Below are 20,722 nucleotides of genomic sequence, written 5' to 3'. Positions count from 1 at the left end.
GCACTAGGGCCAGAGCAGCTTGGACAGGTTTCAAGAAGAGGGACAGTGTTTCCCCCACTATACGGTATAACATACAATATAGGGGTATTTGAAGAAGAAAAATGTGTCTAGACTCACACAATTGTGAAAGGGTGTCGCTGAGAATGGAAATGCAATTATGAGTGCAAATTACAGTAAAAGGTACATTAATGGAGTAATGAATTACATTAAGTTAAGCACAGTGAATATTTATTGGGCATAGAAAGAATAAATAAGACAAAACACCTTTTTGGGGAAAAATATTGGAAAAGCATGTATTGATGCAAAAATATGTATTTAGAATGATGAAGCAGGGGTAATGAAGGGAATGGCTCGCAAGGCGCACTGGGACTAAGGTTACACAAAATATGGACAAGGGGCATGATATATTTAAACAGTTGTATTAAGAAAACATTAGGTCAAAAAAGTATTTTTTATAGAACCACACACCCTGGTTAGCCCTACTTCTAAGAATAAGGAGTCCACTATTTTTTTTTTTGCAGTGTTTGTTAAATGAAAATGTATTTATGGATAAGTACTATAGGCTGAGCACTGACAAAGAAGAATGAGGGAGGCTTGGCACAATTATTGAAGCATGACATGGATTATTATTATATGTGATTAATTGATTTTTTGGGGAAGAAATAGAGATGATTAAGGTTAGAATCTCTGTCATAATATGCTTCTAAGAAGAGGGGGAGTGACAGACACACATACACATGCACACACACATGCACACGAACATGCACACACACACACATACATACATACTAGTGCATACACACACATGCATACACACATGCAAGCGCACATGCATGCGCACATGCACATGAACAGGCACACACGCACACATGATCTTGTGGAAGTACAGGCAATCAAGGAATTGCAGATTCAATGTACACACAAAATACACACAGGCAGTTAGAAGAAGGAATTAAATATTGCAATGAGAACACACACACACACACATACAGGATGCTTTTGCTTTACATTAGGAATACAAGTTAGGGATATTATGTTTTGCTAAAATATGATATAAAAGAAGCTACATTTTTTGAAGACTATAAATGAAAAGGGATGAGAATTTGCTTGCTTATTATTTTCAGGAGCAGTGAACTCTTGAAGTGTGCAAGCCGAGGTGAAAAACAGTGGCAGTATTTTACCACATTTTATGTCCAGGATTGCCTGGGCAGGTACAGAGGCCGTTAAAAAGCAAATGGGAATGGAAGCAAAACCGTGGCCTGAGATACAGTTGACTACAGTACATTACTGTCGGCTGTTACAGGAGAAGAATAAAAAGAAAAACGATGCTAGGAAAATTGAGGAAGCCAAATTAGTCAGAAGAAATTGTCAAAATATGCTGTAGAAGGGGCAATATTGACAAACGGAGAAGGACTGGGGATACAACAAGCAGTGGGTACATCACAGGTGAATAATCAGCGTCAGATGGGCTAAGAAGAGAATGGATTTGTTCCACAAGGCAGAGGAATGGGAAATAGAGAAAGAGGTGGTTTTCAGAAAAAACAAAGCGGTTTTCAGAATATGCAGAATGAGAGTCAAAATATGCAAGGAGGATTTAACCAAGCAAGGGTGAATTAGACGAAACCCTTCTATATGTTGGAACATGTGGGATGACAGGTCACATTGTGCGCACATGTGGGAGCCAAGGATATGTACAAAATGGGCAATTCTCAAGAGGGGGGGACAGTTTATCCTCCAACATATAGCTCACAAACTAGGGAAGGGTTAGCACAGGATCAGACATAGTATCAGAGACAAGCGCTGAGAGTGCTACAGGTACAACACCTAGAGCAAGAGAAAATTAATTCACTACAGAGGCAACTTTAATGAGCCCCAGGCAGATTTAGCGATATGTAAACACAGAACAGGTATTGACACCCAGGATATGAGGTGCCACAGTGTTAGGAGGAAATCCTTTCACAGGAATAGGGGTATGCATGCACCCACAATAGGATAGCTCTCAGGATGACTTGATGTGTTCAGAATTTTCAGTGATATTAGACCCCCATGAGGAGCCAAGGGTTAATGTGACGGTAGGAGGCTAAACCTTTGCTTTATTAATAGACACTGGGACGGCACGTCCATGAACAAGGGATAAAAAATATCCAATAATGGTAATTGCCATAAATGATTAAGGGTTCTTTGGAGCCACACGTTGAGTTTCTTTTTTTGTTGTTGATGAATTACCAGTCTCTATAGGAGAGTGTGACATGATTGATCCTCTGTTATATTTGCGACAGGCACCTGTCAATATTTGGGAAGGGATTTAATGACAAAACTTAACATGATGATTTTATTAATTGACCGAGGGACAGTGTGTTCCATTTTTTGATTACACTATTTAAATACTGCAAATGTATACTGGCACTCACAGGGCAAGTGGCTCTGCGAAATGCTTCATTTGAGTTGGAGGTTTTTCTATATATGGGGTGGATCAGTGCTTAATCTGTGGGGGTGGTTGCCGGTGGCCAACACCGGCACTCTTTTTTGGGTACCGGAACACATGCGGGGCCAGCACACGTGCAATTGCTTTGTTTATTCTTCCACTTCGCTTTGCTTTGATTATAAATCATTGGGATTTGTCATTCTGATCTCGATATCTCTCGTGCTTACAGGTTGCAGGCCATGGCTGGCTGGGCCTGGGAGGGGTCAGCAATAGCAATGAACAACAAACTGTTACAAACAACAGCCAATGAAAACTACCATTCTGTTGTTACTATGCAGTATTTGATACATTCTGTATAGTAACACAGAATGTGCAGTTTTCATTGGCTGTTTCTCTGAGCCAGTGAAATTACATGGTGACGTGTTGTTGTTGCCACAGGAGGCAGCGCGGCGCCACTTCATTTCACAAGTTACTGTGAAGTGAAGGTGTCGAGGTGTGGGGTCGTCGGTCCTGAATGGTGAGAGAGAGAGTCTGCCCTGCATGGTGCAGCCTAGTTGCTTCCTGGGGCCCCCTCTGCCTGCTTTTTCATTTGTGCGGGTGCCTGTGTGTGCATCCGCCCCCCCCACCCTGAGGCCCTGACAGGAGACCAAGTCCCAGCCGGCAAAGCAGGTAAGTCATTTGTTGCGTGCGGTGCAGCCTGAGCCTGTCACAGTCTAGCGATCAGGCAAGGCCCAGGTCGGGTCCGGGTGGCGGCACGGTCCCCTGGTGGTGTCCTGACTGCCCAGGAGTCAGTACCCCACCAGGGGCCTATCCGCACCCGGGCTTCTGTCTTTGTGCAGTGTGCTGCTGACTGCAGTCAGTGCCAGGCCCAGGCCAATTTCTGTAACCAGGGGCTGCCGGCTGCCGCAGACTGAGTCAGATGACACTGCCACGGGCAGCTGGGCCCGTGGATTGTGCCCAAAAGTATGTTTTTTACTTTTTTCTTTGAAAACCTGACCTTCCGTGGGGCCGGTGGCTTGGGCCATGCCCCACGGAAGGAAGGTTTTAAAAGAAATAACTTATTTTGAGTGGCGGCTGTGGCCCATCACTTCGAAAGTGATGGGCCCCAGCTGCCCAAATATACATTTTCCTTTTAAAATCTTACCTTCTGTGTGGCCGCTGCGCACCTATTTTTGTCATCATCAGGCTCAGCATGGCCGTGGCGGCCCCACGGAAGGTAGCCTAGTGATTGAGGCAAAGCAGGGCAAGGCCCAAGACCAGGTGGGGCACGGACAGCAGCGTGGTCCCACTAGTCTGTCACAAAAGATGTTGTTTGCAACTTTGGCCACTTTTTCATTGGTGCCGAGCCCGACTCGAGACAATTGTATGCCCCAGTCCGACCCTGGATAGTATTCATCTAAGCGAAACATGAACTGTGAATTTTTGCCTGGGTGTTTCCGCTCTTCCTTTTAATGTTATCGGCCACATTAGTTCACAAACGAGCTTCAGCGAGGGGAACCTGTCTGGAACGGTGCACATATTGGGCTGAAACCGAACCGGCTGCACTTTGCAAGAAAAGCCCATGCAAAGACGAACTTCTGAAATGCCATTTCAGGCAAAGATAGACACATGGAAACTAGACGGGGATAAACATGGTGCACGTGCCCACTAATCTGTCGTCATAAATAAAAGCACTAGTTGCGTATTCTTGTATAATTCTCAGCTGTCTTTTGCTGTCATTTTTTTTACATAATTACAGCACATGTTTTCTATCCTGATGTGTGGTTTATACACCAGATGTGGCCCCTTAACCTGTGTACAATACACTCCAAGCATGTGCTCCGAAGGAGAGCACATGCAATCCTCAGATAGGAATCCTCAAATAGAGGTAGGTGTCTGTTACTGTGATGCTGGAAATGCATTGGAGGGACGGGACCTCCCTGTCCTTGTCCTATAGTCCTTTTTCACTTATGTTCTGTATTGTTTTCTGCCCAGTAGTCCATGTGGGACTCCTGGCAGTGCAGCTCTTCCTGTGTTTGGTTTGGTGTACAGACCCAGGGGATACCCTTGCCCCTAGTGTATGTTTTTGGGCACCTGTGGGTGGCCCACAGAGCAGGGTATGGGGGTTGGTGGCAGCTCCATGCTGAATTTGACAGGTGCTCTGAGTATCCTCCATTTTGGGATACCCAGGCCCTGCCATTGGAATCAGTTGATTCCTGATAGGAAACAAGATGGCCCCTGTGGCCTCTTGCTTTCTATTGCCTGTTACCTTGTTTGCCCAAAGTCCTGGGAAGCCCTGACTCTGTCCCTTCCCCCTGACTGGCTGTTGGGTGGAAGTTCCATATATGGTGTTGTTGTGAAGTCCAGGCCAGACTGGCTGGAGCCTTCCAAGTGACTGTATGTTGTGGGTACACCCTGTGGGTGGGACCTGGTTGAATGGAGTGTGTGACAAATATGCACTTCTTGTTGTGGCTGTCTGGTTTCTGGTATGAGGGACAAAGACTGAGACAGCCCTGCCCCGAAACTGGTATGAATGCAGTGTGTAGTGTTGAATGGCTGGGTACTTGTCCCAATACACATTCCTTGTTGTGAGTGTCTGAGAGGGAGGAGTATGGCCTGAATGCACTGTATGCCTGATTGGCTGACTGACTGCATGAATGCCCTTCGGTATGATTGGCCGCTGAGTGTGACCCAGACAGAGTAGTATATCTGGGGACCTCTCACCACTGGAAATTTTTCAGAAGCTGTGTCTACACTTGAAGAGTAACTGGACATGCTGATCCTCGACGCCCAGCTGGAAGAAGAAGAACTGATGCTGCATTTGCTTCGACCCGATCCGAAAGCTGTCGAGTTCGTCGAGGACTGATCAGAGAGAGGACCTGGTTAGGCGCCCTCTCCCCGTGCTCCGAGGGACCATTGAGCACCGCTAACCTTCGCCGAAGCTCCCTGGAAGACAGACCCTCAAAAGGCTGCCGACCGGAGACGGGGACCGCCGAGGAGAACGAAGTGAAGCACCCGGACATCGATGCTGTCGAAGTCCATTGCTGTCGACCAGGGTTCAGAGTATCGCCGTAACTGCTAGAGGCCTGTCGAAGCTGTGTTGCCCAGAAGAGGGGACCCGGTGACGCTGTGCCGCTGACGCCCAGAGCTGCCCGCTCCTTTGCCTAATATTGTTGAATCAAAGGACTCCCTTGTCCGCACCGATGGCCGCTTTATCCCGCCGGAGAAAGTAGAGGACGCTGACGCGCCGAGGAGAATCCGCCGGTGGGTTTCCCGCCACCCAAAGACCACAAAGACTTCGACGACTCAACGCCCTTGTTGGCCCACAGTTCTTCAGAAACTCTTTGTGGTCCTGAACTATCCAACGCCGAGGTGACCCGTACACCTCATCCTCACAAGACGTCGCTGACGAGCACCGCCTGGATCGATGCCGTGGTCTCGGCACCCTCGAACTTTTCATTGACACCATCGATGCCAAGTTCACCTTCATCGACGCATCTCGACGATCCGTGGCTCCTGCTTTAAAGGGAGTCACTCAAGAAGGATCCATCGACACCTCTTCGAAGAACTCTGCTCCACCAGGTACATTGGGGGGTAGAAACATTATAGAAGGAAATAAGACTTATAGAACAATATATGGACTGGGCCTGTGGGATATCTTTATTTTACAGGTTGCCCAGGTGGGGGGGATCTCCACACAGAACTGTGTCTAGTGGTAGGGGCCAGTATTCTGCCAATTATTCTAACCAACTGCTTTCCTGCTATGTCTATTATTGATTCCCTTTATTAATTGATTTGTGACATTTTAACCAGAGTACAGTTGATGCACTTTAATGAAATCTCACAATAATTGTGGTAACACTTAGAACTGTATATATTTGCCATTGTAGATTTTCTGAGCACAAAGTGAGTTATTGTGATAGTGTACATAACCTTGCATATTAATTATATAAAGACTGTGTTTTCAGTAATACAGTGTGTGGAAATTCCTTTGTGGGGGCTTGGGGACTACACTGATATGATATGATATGATTGTTTATTTATATAGCGCCTATACACAATGTGTTTCAAAGCGCTTCAAGGCAAGGGAGGGAACAAGGGAAAATACAACCACATCTTTACAGGCCATGAACAGTAAGGATGTGAAATTAACTATCATACTCGGCCTGACGACATTTCAGATAGTGCAAGAGCTAAGACATAGATAAGGAAGGGAGGGGGAGAGTGGGAAGGAAATGGAAACAGACAGAATGCACTTACGAACCAGCCTGCATCACCTCCTGAGAAGCTAGGCCTTGATTGCTCATCCATTGCTACTATGATAGAGAATCTTGGCTAGGGTCCTCTCTGCCTCTCCTCTACCATATAGAGAGCAGAAGTACAGACGCCCCCTCCAGTCTTTACAGTAACACCCCGCAGTTTAGTGAAGTATGTCAAGAACATGTCAGTGGGAAAGAGATATCCGAATATGCATTCTCCTCTGGCTCCTGAATATTGGGTGACAAAACATATTTAGTTTTTTAATATGTGTTAAGGTGGAAAGAGGCCCTAAAGCAGAGGTAGCACAGGCCGTTCATTTCACAACAATGTCTTGCAGAAATGACTTTTTCCAAGTTATACAACACCATTCTCATGCTTGAAGGAAGGATGAAGGGGGATGCATTAATGAGATGTGATGACTGATAAGGGCTTGAGAGTAAATTGATTACACAAAACACCTGGATGAGGTGACTGAGGAACGGGCTGAGGGGACGGTGCTCTTCCTGAGTTAACCGATTAACAATACTTGGTGTACTTTAACAGACTGTCAGATGGGGCAGAAGGGGTAGAGACAAATACAGTGTAACAGTGACTGAAACAGAATGCTTTTTTATTTATTTGAATTTTTAAAGCGTTCACACAGCCCGGGGGCATCGAGGCGCAGTTACAGAAGGAGCATGTCTTAGTTGCGTATTTATAACACGCTTAATGCCCAGAGGTTTCTAAGCGAGGAGTCGGGGATCGAACCTGCGTTGCTTCGTGTCGTCTTGCTTCTAATCGAGCACATTGCTGCTGAGCTATCCTGAGTCCCAAGACAATGATTGCAACGCAGCTCCACTCAGAGCCATTTGGGAAACAGGGTGGTGGGAGGGGGTGGGGCGGGCGGTGGTCGGTCATTCTACAAAATTGACCAATAAGATAACATCCAGACGTTTGCAACAATTTTATGAAATACATTATCACTTCGAGGACAGCAAGTATGGTTCAGACGTCTAACAAGTGTGATCTAGAACTAAGAAGTGTGTTCAAATGCACTCTTTTGCCTCTGGGTTTGACGGAATGCTGGAACCACTACACCTACCATAACAAGTGTTTTCCAACTTTAAAGCATTATACTTTCTAAACCCATGTGTGCCCTTCCCCATCCATCCCACTACTAGCCTGTGCCAGCAGTTTCTGCAGCGCCAAACATGTGACATGGAGCAGCAGCAGTGTGATGGGCCGGTGGTGGGCCGATCTAGGTAAGTATAGTAAGTCTAACACTGAACAGGCAAGGTCGGCGCACCCACGCTGAGGGCGGTGCTGCGCCCGTGCTGAAGGCGGTGCCGCTCCCGCACTGCGCATGGTGCCCCGCCGGGCATTATGGACCAATATTTTTTGGGCACTGGCACTTATTTTTTTTACAAATTAAGCACTGGGGTGGATAGTCTATTAACATGATTATCTGGCCTAGTGGAGAATATGGTGAGAATACCTGATGAATTTGTGTTTAAAAACACAGATACCAATGGGCAAAGAGAGGGGGGGCAGACAATCCCTGAAGAATTAGATCCAGACATAGTATGAAGGAAGTTGGCAATGCTGGAAGGAATGGATGCTGAGGGTAGGCCATGGAGGACAGTGATAGTTCTCGAAAAAAGAGGTCTAGGCTAATTGACGTCACTGATGACGACATATTTAGAGAAGATTAAATAGATAATGAAGTGGTGTTTTTTAGGAGCATCACACACTGAAAAAGAAAAGGGAAATCTCACAACGTATGGCAATAATGCGGCAGCACTCAGCACATTTTCAGGAAGACTTGGAGAGAGTGCCAAGTGTCATGTGAAGCACAGGCCTTTATGACATGGGTCTATTAAAAGGAATAGGGGAACAAAATAAAAGGTGTACACATGTGAGGGATTATAAATATGAAAAGAAAAATGAGAGGTTTGCAATTAAACTAATTAATATATGGTATCATAAATAAATAAGTATAAAAGCACAGGAGTGAGAAGTTCAAAATCTAAAAGAGTGGCAATGATTTAAGGGGGGAAATAAATAAATAAATACATGAAAAAAAATTAATGGACATTAAAGCAGCAAAAAACACAAGTTGATAGAAGGTGCAAATAGAGCAACAAAGAGTATCATTATGAGACAAGGATAATGAAGGAAGGTCTGGATAGAATATCCAGATTTGTAAACAATAAGCACAATGGATGGTGCTGGTTACAATTGATTAGTGTAGTGTATTTTTAAGAAAATAAAAATAATTGATGAAAGGGCCAAAGGTGTTTGGATGGGCAAGATTGATCTAGTAATATAAGAGAATTTTTAAAGAACTATACCAAGGAACATATGAGAGTCAGTTACAAAAACACTGTCACTGTGCTACCTTAGTCATCTCTTTTGTGTGCCGACTCCACTGAACCTGCCTGTGCATCCTCACTGTCCCGTTGGTAATGGATGTTTCTCACTGGTGCTCTGAGGCCCATCTCCCCGATGTCCTCTTCCTCCACTTCCTCATAGCCCCATTGGTTGCCTAGAGGTGGCCTGTGTATTACAAGTAGGCATCTCTGGACAACCAAGGTGGGAGGGCGGCGCACATGCATCTTCTGCGGTCAGGTTGAGGGGGCAGATAACACCATTTCACAGAGAACGTCCATCTTATTCTTTCCCTAAGGGTAGAAAAGCATGATGAAAAGTTCAAAATTACGGTATGCAGGAAACCGAACCATCTATAGGGTACCTGCCAACAGAAGGTTTAGGCTCAGCTTGATTAAAGGATGTGCCATAAATCCGGGATTAATACCTTTGAGGTGCACAGGACCACCAAAGGAGGATGTTCGGTGCATCCATGGACAGACCAAAACTTACCCCATGATTAAAATCTTTATAACCATCTTGGGGAAAGAGGTGTCTATAACAGCTGTGGTAATTCCTCGGATACCTGCCCAATTAATTTTAGGTAGCAATGTCCCTCTATTCCATCAGTGGTTGGCCCCGATCGCCCAGACAGAGCTCACAGTAAACTTATTTTCCTACGGCCATAAATTCCCAGATAGGAAAACATCTATGGAAGGAACGGAAGAACCACCTGCATGGACTTTGGGAAACAGTCGGCAAGAAAAACCAAAGAACTAAGAGAAACTCTCTGTAAAACATTGAAAAGGGAAAGAAGAGGGCAATGTGAACCTTTTAAGGCTTTTCCCGCTTCTCAAACAAAGGAGAGCCTGTCATTTAATGGATGGGGTAAGTGACAAATCTGGAGTATTCGCCCTTTCTTCCCAGAAGGGAGCCACCCCCTTGGGGTTAAGGAGGTGAGCATGCTAAACAAGAACGAACCTCCTCCCTTGAAGTCTGGGCAAGTGGGATCTCACTGGAAGTGACTCCCCTCTTGGGGACAAGGACTTCAGTTCTTATAAGGAACTCCCAGTCCAGAATACATTGTATGCCTACATGAGAATTGGAAAGACTGTTGTTACTTCTATTTTGACACCAAACAGTGACACTTCTTCTATCTCTTTGCCTACAGGTGATGCTGGATCTGACCTGAACACCAGAGTTAAAGAACAGCAACACACCCCTTTTACTTGTGATACTGTTTTGGATTAACAGAATGGTGACATTTCTTCCAACTCTTTGGTTTCAGGTAATGCTGGATACTGCTTGAACGACAGAGTCAGACAAAAAGGAAAGATATGCCCCTTTCGTTTGTGCTGATGTGCATACAACCACAAGTAACTTTGAATCAGAGAGAAACCCATACGTCGTGGGAGGAGAAAATTGTACATCGACGATATCCTCTGACGGAAAGACATCCTGGATGGGTAGAGCCATGCTAGACCACAGAGCCAGCGGTAGCACCGAGAGCAGACTAAATGCTAGTAAGACACCAGAAGGCTGGTGTCCTGACCGACCGAGAAGCCAAGGTCAGGAGAGAGACAGAGACAGGCCTGACATTGAGACCAGACTGCAGAGTGGAGCCTGCATCCCTAAGCTCTGCATGAGAAGTGAATTTGCTGCTGAGACGAGCAAGAGAAGGGAAGCAAACGCTCCTGAGGAGATAACACAAATGAGAGACACGAATCCGTAAGCAGGATCATATTTCGGATTCCAGGAGGGCTTTGCATTGGTTGCCTGTTAAGCACAGGATATTGCATGAGATCCTGGAACTAGCCTATAAATGCTGGACCTCAACCATAATCAGGCTCTTCTCGCCTTAAGTGCTTCTCCCTTTCAACTCTGGCTATGATCACCTTCAGTCTTGATACATGTCAGTCTGTCTTGTTCCGTTACTTGTGTGCCCTGAGGCCCATGCGCATGTGGCACGCTACAAGAAATAAAATAAATAAATATATAAAATTGATACTCAAGTCTGGGCTAGCCAACAAGGCAACGGGAGCCTGATGAACTTAAGCAGAGAGGAAACAAGCCTATCGGAAGGGCCACAGGGCTTCGGAGAGCCCAGAGAATCTGAGAGACTGTTGAGGCTGGAGGGGCCATAAATGTTACAGGAGCTGGATAAACCAGCAATAAAGCACAGCTACCAGAGAGCAAGAGCACTTCAGAGAGACCTAAGAAACCGAGAAATTTGAACCAAAGCTGGTAAAGCCAAAGAGGTTACTGGAACCTGTGAAACCCGAGAAGGCAAGAGCCCTACATAAATCAGAACAAAAGAGATACAAACACTTTGATCAAGACTGAGAAAGCCGACAAGGATACGGGACACTAAGAAACCCGAACAGCTAAGTGCCCTGTGTGAATCAGAATGAAAAAGATATGAACACTTTGCATCAAGGCTGGGAACGCCGACAAGCTTACGGCAGCCTGAGAAACTCAAGTGGGCCAGTGGCATATGTAAATTACATTGAGAGAAAGCAAGTCTATCAGAGGGACGTAGGACTTCAGGGAGTCCAAGAGCCACAGAGTTGTTGTAAAAATAACTGTGCTAAAAGGGAACCTGGAGGAGTTCAAATACCTAGTTGAATCTGGGCAAAACTGGTCTGAGAAAAACCTTGTGTTCCCGGGGAAGAGGGAACCATACTGACGGTATTTTCTTTTGACCAACTAAGTCTGCAGGAAAGTTGTGAACTGTCTTGATATGATATGATATGGCATTTATAACGCGCCTATACAGAAGTGTTTCAAGGCGCAAATTATTATATTGACCAACTTTGAAGCGAGCGACAAGCCATCCAAGTGATTGGGCTAGGCAAAGATAGAGGACAATGCTCCAGTCTCTCTTTTAGTTTAGTTTTATTAAGTGTCAGGTCAGTTAGATGTTAGGATTTGGACTAAGGACTTTTGTTTGAGCATCATTAGTTTAAGTTCATTAGGAAGGGAACGCCCCTCATAGCAGTAGGGCTAGATAGGCGTTTTTCCTTTTATTTTAATAAACACCCTTAAACATGGCACATAGTAGTCTGAGACCTAATCCTGGTTCGCCACAGGTCGGAATCTGAGCATAATGTATTAGGCTTTGTGGGCCATCTGCCAGGCAGTGGTGCAAAAATGGGTAGATGTAGCAGTGAGTAATTAGTAACGGTTGCATAAATTGGAAGGAGTCTGGTGAGCTGTGTTTGGTGACTTCTTAAGAGTATTCATGGCACTAATAAAGAGTGCTCTCATTTTATTTACAATATTTACTACAATTGGCAAACATCTAATTCAATAGTGTTACCTGTCCTTGTGTTAATGCCCGTATTGGCTTGTTTAATGTTACCCAAACACTGCCATCCTGGTTCAGAGTTAACGTGCAGGGAACTGTAAAAAAAGAAATGAAAAGTAATGAAATATCTTATTAATTGTATGAGACATTTAAATAATGAAAAAAATACAAATGTTACACCTCTCGGAAACATTTAGGCAATTAAAATGCAGCAGGCACACTTTACAGAGGATTAGTAAATGTCTTTGGTGGGGGCCAGGCATAGGGTCAAAAATTGGCTTGTTAGGCTACCCTGGGAAGTAAAATAAACCACCAGTAATTTATTTTTATTATTTTTTTTAATTTGGTTGGATAATAAAATCATCCTTTCAAATATAGCAAAACAAATCTTTACATCTCTTCAGAAGATGAAAAAGAAAATTAATATACAATTTGATACAAAAAAATGAAATTAGATACAAATCATCACATTAATCCGCATTAGAAAATTAAGTAATATAAAAGTAAATTATATAAGTATTTATACAGATTATTATAATATTCCATAAAAAAGTTCTAATTGCTCTAAGAAAAGGAATAAAAATAGGGTATTTCATCATTTCATTTCATTAGGTTGCATTCAGTCAAAGAACGAATCATCTTTAAGACACTCTCGCTTACACATAAATGCCTTCATGATCTGGCACCACCCTACCTTGCCCAAATAATTATTAAGCACACCCCCACAAGGCCCCTCAGAAAGGGCTATGCCAACACTATCATCACCCCTAAATCACTGAAAGTTAGCGCAGGGGGATCTAGCTTTCCCACTCTGGCCACCTCTCACTGGAACGCTCTTCCCTTTCACCTAAGGATGATTGAGTCCCACCAAGCTGTCTGTAAAGCCATCAAAACCAAGCTTTTTGTATAACTGCATCCCTAACTCCTTTGCTATGTTATTTCTGATGTATTACTGATTGCTTGCCCACTTGATTATGTTTTCAAGTCACCTACCTGTCATGTATTAAGTCACCGATTTCTATGCACTTGTACCCAAGAGACCAATTTGCTCACCTGTAACCTACTCAATTACACTTTCATGCAAGATTTCATGTAATAGCGCCTTGATGCACCAGGGCTGTAAGTGCGCTATACAAATGCAAATAAATAAATAAAAATAAACCCTTCAACTTTTCAGAAATTGAACAATTGCCACTCGTACAGCTAATTTAGGACTGTTAAATATGTGTTGCCAAGTTTCGCTCATTTCCATGTTACAGTAAGAGTTCACTAAATGTTTCTTAAAATGAATTTTCCGTAAATGAGACACCATGGGACAGACCATTATACAATGCTCTAAAGTTTATTTTTCAGCTTTGTCTAAACAAAATCGACAATAATTTAGATCCGATGATATTAGTTTCCTTCTAGCCATGATCTCTGTGGTCGGCAATAAATTCAACATAAATCTTAGGTATTGATTACGTAGATGTGGAGACGGGTATTTGATTAAATAGTCCGCCATTGTACAGAAGCTCTTGTGCCTGAACAGGTTGGTATTAAAGTCTTTGTATTTGAGGCAAGAATTGCGATTCTCAATCCAGTCAAGTTGATATAATTTTTGTTTGGCTCGTTGGGGATTGTACAATAGTAGATCGAACGTGATTGAGGCATCAGCTCCAGTAATATTGTTCATACTACATGCTTTAAAAATATTTATCTGTACATGAATATATTAAATAATGCAATACTCCCGCACAAAGATAAGCAATTTACGCTGGGAGTCACAAAATATTCAATGAAAGTTGCAGTATTATTATTTACAAACCATTGCCTGAGCACACTATCATTGCCAGAAAACACCAGATCAAAAATCACAAAAGAGGATAACAAGTAATAACATTTTTCAGGTTTTCTTTAAAGTTGGTTTCAGAACCTAATGCTACCCAATTCACTCACATGTATGTAATGTGTAACCCACTGCAGCAACCGCAAAAGATTTTGAAACATTTCAGTCAAATTAGAAACAGAAATCTACAACTCTTGTTCATCCAAAACTTCAACAAATGTAATGAATGTGCTTTCCAGGTATCAGCATACTTCACATAATCTCTGTATAAAACTAACCACCCGGGTCTTTTCGTAATTAACATGAGATTTATTATAGCGATAATTTGTAATTTCTTGTCACAGGATGTGTGCCCTTTGCCACGACAGAGTAAGCTGCATCTCAGCGAGGTACCATATATTAAAGGACTGTTTTCCCAGATCATAGATATGCCTTCACGAAAACTAACTGAACAGCTCCACCCTTTCCACAGTGTTCTATTTGATGCCCGTGCAAGAAGCTTTAGCCATATCCAACACGTTGCCTTTTTCACTGTGTTGGAGTGTAGGTAGTTAGGGCCCGATTCATAGAATCTGGCGCAGAAAAGGCGCAAGGACCACGCGCCGAGAAGGAGTCTCCGCCAGAGATGGCGCAGAGAAATCTTTGCGCGGCACACATATTCATCAGTAGCCGCAGGGCAAGGAACAGCAAGCAGCACGAGTAACACCCAGTACAAAGTGAGTGAAATGCCTAACACAGCGAAAGCATCCGCGCCATCCCTGGGTCCGCATACAGCCCCCCTAGCGAAATTGCGTGAAAACACCCTGAGATCCCTGGTCGCACCCCAGCGTAATCGTGCGTAAACACCTTGAAATTCCAGGCCACACCCCAGCATAATCACACGTAAACACCTCGCAATTCCTGGCCGCACCCCAGCGTAATCGTGCAAAAACACCTTGTGGTCCCTGGCCGCACCACAGCGTAATCGCGTGAAAATAACATGCGATCCCCAGCCGCACCCCAGCATAATCGCACGTAAACACTTTGCAATTCCGGGCCGCACCCTAGCATAATTGCGCGAAAACACCTCACAATTTCCCAGCCGCACCCCAGCGTAATCGTGTGAAAACACCCCGCGATCCCCGGCCGCACCCCAGTGTAATCGCACGTAAACACCTCGCAATTCCGGGCCGCACCCCAGAGTAATCGCGCGAAAACACCTTGCAAATCTGGGCTGCAGCCTAGCGTAATTGCGTGAAAACACCTCGCAATTCCCGGCCACATTGCAGCGTAATCGTGCGAAAACACCCCGCGATCCTTGGCCGCACCCCAGCGAAATCGCGCGTAAACACTGCACAAATCCTGGCCACACCCCAGCGTAAATTCCCAGCCGCACCCCAGTGTAATCGCGCAAAAGCATCCCGCAATACCCAGCCGCACCCCAGCGAAATCGTACCAAAACACCTCACAATTCCCGGCCGCACCACAGCAAAATTGCGCGAAAACACCTCGCAATCGCCGGCCACACCCCAGCCAAATTGTGCATCTGCACCTTGCAATCCACGGCAAGCAACCCCCTGCTGACGGGACAACCCCACCCCAGCCCCCCATCACCCGTAACCCCACCCTGAAGGCAGCCCCCTCCACATGAGATACCCCAGAACCCATCACCCATGACCCCACCCTGCAGGCAGCCACCTCCACATGGGACACCCCAGCCCCCATCACCCATGACCCCACCCTGCAGGCAGCCACCTCCACATGGGACACCCCAGCCCCCATCACCCATGACCTCACCCTGCAGGCCAGCTCTCTCTACATGGGACACCCACACCCAGCCCCCATCACCCATGACCCCACCCTGCAGGCAGCCCCCTCCACATGGGACACCCCATCTCTCATCACTCATGACCCCACCCTGCAGGCAGCTCCTTCCACATGGGACACCCCAGCCCCCATCACCCGTGACCCCCTTACAGGCAGCCCCCTTCACATGGGATACCCTCAGCCCAGCCATCACCCGTGACGCCACCCTGCAGGCAGCCCCCTCCACATGGGATACCCCAGCCCCCATCACCCATGACCCCACCCTGCAGGCAGCCCCCTCCACATGGGACACCCCAGCCCCCATCACCCATGTCCCCACCCTGCAGGCATCACCCTCCACATGGGACACCCCAGCCCCCATCACCCATCACCCATGCCCCACCCTGCAGGCAGCCCCCTCCACATGGGACACCCCAGCCCCCATCCCCCATGACCCCACCCTGCAGGCATCACCCTCCACATGGGACACCCCAGCCCCCATCACCCGTGACCAGTGTTCCCTCTAAGCTGTGCGCATGTGCGCTTGCCCAGCTTTCATCTCGGTGCCGCTCAGAAGATTTTTAGCAGCGCACACAGACAATTCTCACCTATTCAAAAATATTAATTAAGGCACAAGTCACAGCAATTAATTGAAATGTATTTTCTCTTAAAATAAGCAACAAGTCTTGATAATTTGCATTAACTACTATGCAAGGGTGATCGTAAACGCCTAAAATCCCTAACAGCAAAATACACTAATAAGAGGTTAAAAACTAATATGAAAAACTGGATGCATGAACAGAAAAATATAACCAAGATATGCCTGCACAGATTAACCAAATAATGTTCCCTCCTCACCCAGGACTCCTAAAATTGATTCTACCACACTTTTACCTTATGACTCTAACATCTGCCCCAGAACACATTAAGAAGTACCGGACAACCTTGATTCTTCCTCTTGGCTCTGCAAAAGGTTAGCAGACATGTACCTTCATCCACTTGTTTTATGTTTGTGTTAATATGAATAATATGAATAATATGAATAACGTTCACATGCCAGAATTTCTATTACTCATTGTGCCTTACCAAAAGCGTCACCCACATGATACAATCAAACTACCAGCAAAAATATTGGATATTGACTGAGTAAGCAGGCCACTTGGATGTGTAACCTTATCCCATACTTCCTCTTCTTTGCACATATGTCATGCAAGTGCTTTGAAGTGGCCCCCTTGCAAGGTAATGCATTATAAAACTCAAAAATTAATTTAACCTGTAAGGCTTTTGAGAAGACAAATTTGATGCTCAGTATCTCATACTTTAGCATTACTAACATTACCCTATAAGTGGAGAACAACATTAAAATATCATTTACTTTGCCTACAAGGGATAACTGTTATGGACTATGCTTGTCCATAGTATTAGGGCACTGGATATTCAGAAGGAGAATGCTTTTCACACAATCTGCCTCATTTCCAGTGTTCAGATTTCCTTTGGGCATAGACCTTCGCACATTATATGGTAGCTCGCTGCTATGCAAAAACGGTTTCACTGACACTGTGTAATCCTACACAATGATATAAGGGTGGGGTATGTTGCAAACAATCTTGTATGCAGTACAAAAGAATTGCGTACATGCAGAGTCATGACATTCTTAAAATGCACATAATATGCTGAGGCATTAAATATGCCTCGCTTGCAAAGTATTGTGGGTCTGCAAATATCCCAGTGAGTGTTTACTGCTACAATCCCTCACTTTTTACAGTGCTCTATCAACTAATATTGGAGGCTAGCACAGGGGCCGGGGAAGGGTATTGGTGGAAGAGCTCAGGTCATCACTACTTGTGGGTGATGAACAAAGCAGCACATTTCAAAAACCAAGTCAGACGTTTCAGAAGTACACTGAGGGAAATGTGTTGCTTGTTTGCTAATGGATAGGAAATTCTAGTACCCGTCTAGACAACAGCACCTTCTCTTTATTTCTATGCTCAGCTGCTGAGGGCTTTTCAATATAACCATGTGTTCTGTGTGTATAGTCTCTAGCATCCCCCTGCATCTATTTAACCGATAAAGAATTACAGAAGAGGGATTCATAGTTACAGAAGAAGACACTAAATCAGTTGTATCTCTGATGAATTGATGCTATTAACTTAAAAGGCATATATACATATGGAATCTTCTTCAGCAGGGCCCCATAATAAACCACAGTAAGGCTCTTATTTAATTTTATCCAAGCTGTGGTGCGGAAGGGTGGGCAAAACTATAGACTTTATTATGTGCCCTGTCATTTAACTTCCTATGTCAGCGGTATAAGCAGGGCTCTAATCAGATGTTGCTCCCTGCTTGGAGTCAAATGATTTTTCAGGGAGTAAAAAGTAATTAGCCTTGGGATACTTTCTGCTTATTAAAAGATGTTCTTCCCCTTGCAATTCCTGTTGAGATCAGGCATTAATATTATAAGAGTTCCATCCTATGCCACTGCTCTACTGGTCACTAATTCGGAAAAATATCAGTGGAGCTTTGTGGGTTGAAGCAACAAAATGTTTATTGTTTCTCGTTTTTGTTGTGCACATTTTCATTTTTTAGGGAGCAAAAATGGATGGTTTATATGTCTCTTAGCTTTAAGGCGTGTGTTATCACTGCCTAAAGGACAACATAATGTGGATAGTAAGCATAGGGACAGAAATATTTGACAATCAGTTATTCTGATGCAATTATTATCCTTAGACAAATTATTAGAAGCATGTTCGCCTGGCCCTTGAATTACTTCATTAAAGTGGCACTTGAGCTCCTATCAGAATATTTTTTGACACATTGCTTTTAATTGCCATTAATCCATCGGCAAATGTTGTATTCTGTCTGAATTTCTTGACAGCCACCTTAGTTTATGACAAGAGATATTCGTGTTTTGTAGTACACGGGTGATTTTCCAGTGGCATAAAACGTTTGCAAGGTACTGTGGCAGATGTTGAAGTCTTGGACTGGTTGATGAGTTTTCTGTTTAATCACATATGACATATTCCATTTTAGTCTGTGTTTTGAAAAAGTGCTGTAAGATTTGTCAAGAATTGTTGTGGCTGGGAAGAGGAAATTCCTTTCTAAACTCTCTTCTGCAATGGCAGTTCACTAAATACGCATGCTCACAAAGTGGCTTACCTCATTAGTCAGTTGCGCACATGGAAAATAAAATGCGCACAACAGCAAACCAGTTCCGCACATAGAGAAAAATAATTAGAGGGAACATTGCCCGTGACCCCCCTTACAGGCAGCCCCCTTCACATGGGACACCCTCAGCCCAGCCATCACCCGTGACACCACCCTGCAGGCAGCCCCCTCCACATGGGATACCCCATCCCCCATCACTAATCACCCATGACCCCACCCTGCAGGCAGCCCCGTCCACATGAGATACCCCAGAACCCATCACCCATGACCCCACCCTGCAGGCAGCCACCTCCACATGGGACACCCCAGCCCCCATCACCCATGACCCCACCCTGCAGGCAGCCACCTCCACATGGGACACCCCAGCCCCCATCACCCATGACCTCACCCTGCAGGCCAGCTCTCTCTACATGGGACACCCACACCCAGCCCCCATCACCCATGACCCCACCCTGCAGGCAGCCCCCTCCACATGGGACACCCCATCTCTCATCACTCATGACCCCACCCTGCAGGCAGCTCCTTCCACATGGGACACCCCAGCCCCCATCACCCGTGACCCCCTTACAGGCAGCCCCCTTCACATGGGATACCCTCAGCCCAGCCATCACCCGTGACGCCACCCTGCAGGCAGCCCCCTCCACATGGGATACCCCAGCCCCCATCACCCATGACCCCACCCTGCAGGCAGCCCCCTCCACATGGGACACCCCAGCCCCCATCACCCATGTCCCCACCCTGCAGGCATCACCCTCCACATGGGACACCCCAGCCCCCATCACCCATCACCCATGCCCCACCCTGCAGGCAGCCCCCTCCACATGGGACACCCCAGCCCCCATCCCCCATGACCCCACCCTGCAGGCATCACCCTCCACATGGGACACCCCAGCCCCCATCACCCGTGACCCCCCTTACAGGCAGCCCCCTTCACATGGGACACCCTCAGCCCAGCCATCACCCGTGACACCACCCTGCAGGCAGCCCCCTCCACATGGGATACCCCATCCCCCATCACTAATCACCCATGACCCCACCCTGCAGGCAGCCCCGTCCACATGGGACACCCTAGCCCCCATCACCCAAGGCCTCACCCTGCAGGCAGCCCCCTCCACATGGGACACCCCATCCCCCATCACCCATGACTCCACCCTGCAGGCAGTACCCTCCACATGGGACACCCCAGCCCCCATCACCCGTGATCCCCCTCACAGGCAGCCCCCTCCACATGGGACACCCCATCCCCCATCACCCGTGACACCACCCTGCAGGCAGCCCCCTCCACATGGGATACCCCATCCCCCATCACTAATCACCCATGACCCCACCCTGCAGGCAGCCCCGTCCACATGGGACACCCTAGCCCCCATCACCCAAGACCTCACCCTGCAGGCAGCCCCCTCCACATGGGACACCCCATCCCCCATCACCCATGACTCCACCCTGCAGGCAGCACCCTCCACATGGGACACCCCAGCCCCCATCACCCGTGATCCCCCTCACAGGCAGCCCCCTCCACATGGGACACCCCATCCCCCATCACCCATGACTCCACCCTGCAGGCAGCACCCTCCACATGGGACACCCCAGCCCCCATCAACCATGTCCCCACCCTGCAGGCATCACC

General features: G+C 46.2%; 1 protein-coding gene across 3 annotated transcripts in view; it reads right to left on the bottom strand.

Annotated features, from left to right (window-relative positions):
• The window catches only part of TRMU (tRNA mitochondrial 2-thiouridylase), an 852,019-nt gene that overhangs the window by 18,331 nt on the left and 812,966 nt on the right, over nucleotides 1-20,722 (bottom strand). For all 3 annotated transcript variants that reach the window (XM_069629233.1, XM_069629231.1, XM_069629232.1), the window contains one exon: nucleotides 12,330-12,412. In XM_069629233.1, coding sequence (XP_069485334.1) covers nucleotides 12,330-12,412 — 83 coding nt within the window. The remainder of the gene's footprint in view (nucleotides 1-12,329; nucleotides 12,413-20,722) is intronic.

This window comes from Ambystoma mexicanum, chromosome 12 (genome assembly GCF_040938575.1).
Source record: "Ambystoma mexicanum isolate Mex_15411 chromosome 12, UKY_AmexF1_1, whole genome shotgun sequence".
Taxonomy (NCBI): domain Eukaryota; kingdom Metazoa; phylum Chordata; class Amphibia; order Caudata; family Ambystomatidae; genus Ambystoma; species Ambystoma mexicanum.
Note: the sequence above shows the minus strand (reverse complement) of the source record. Positions and strands in the feature narration are given on the sequence as shown.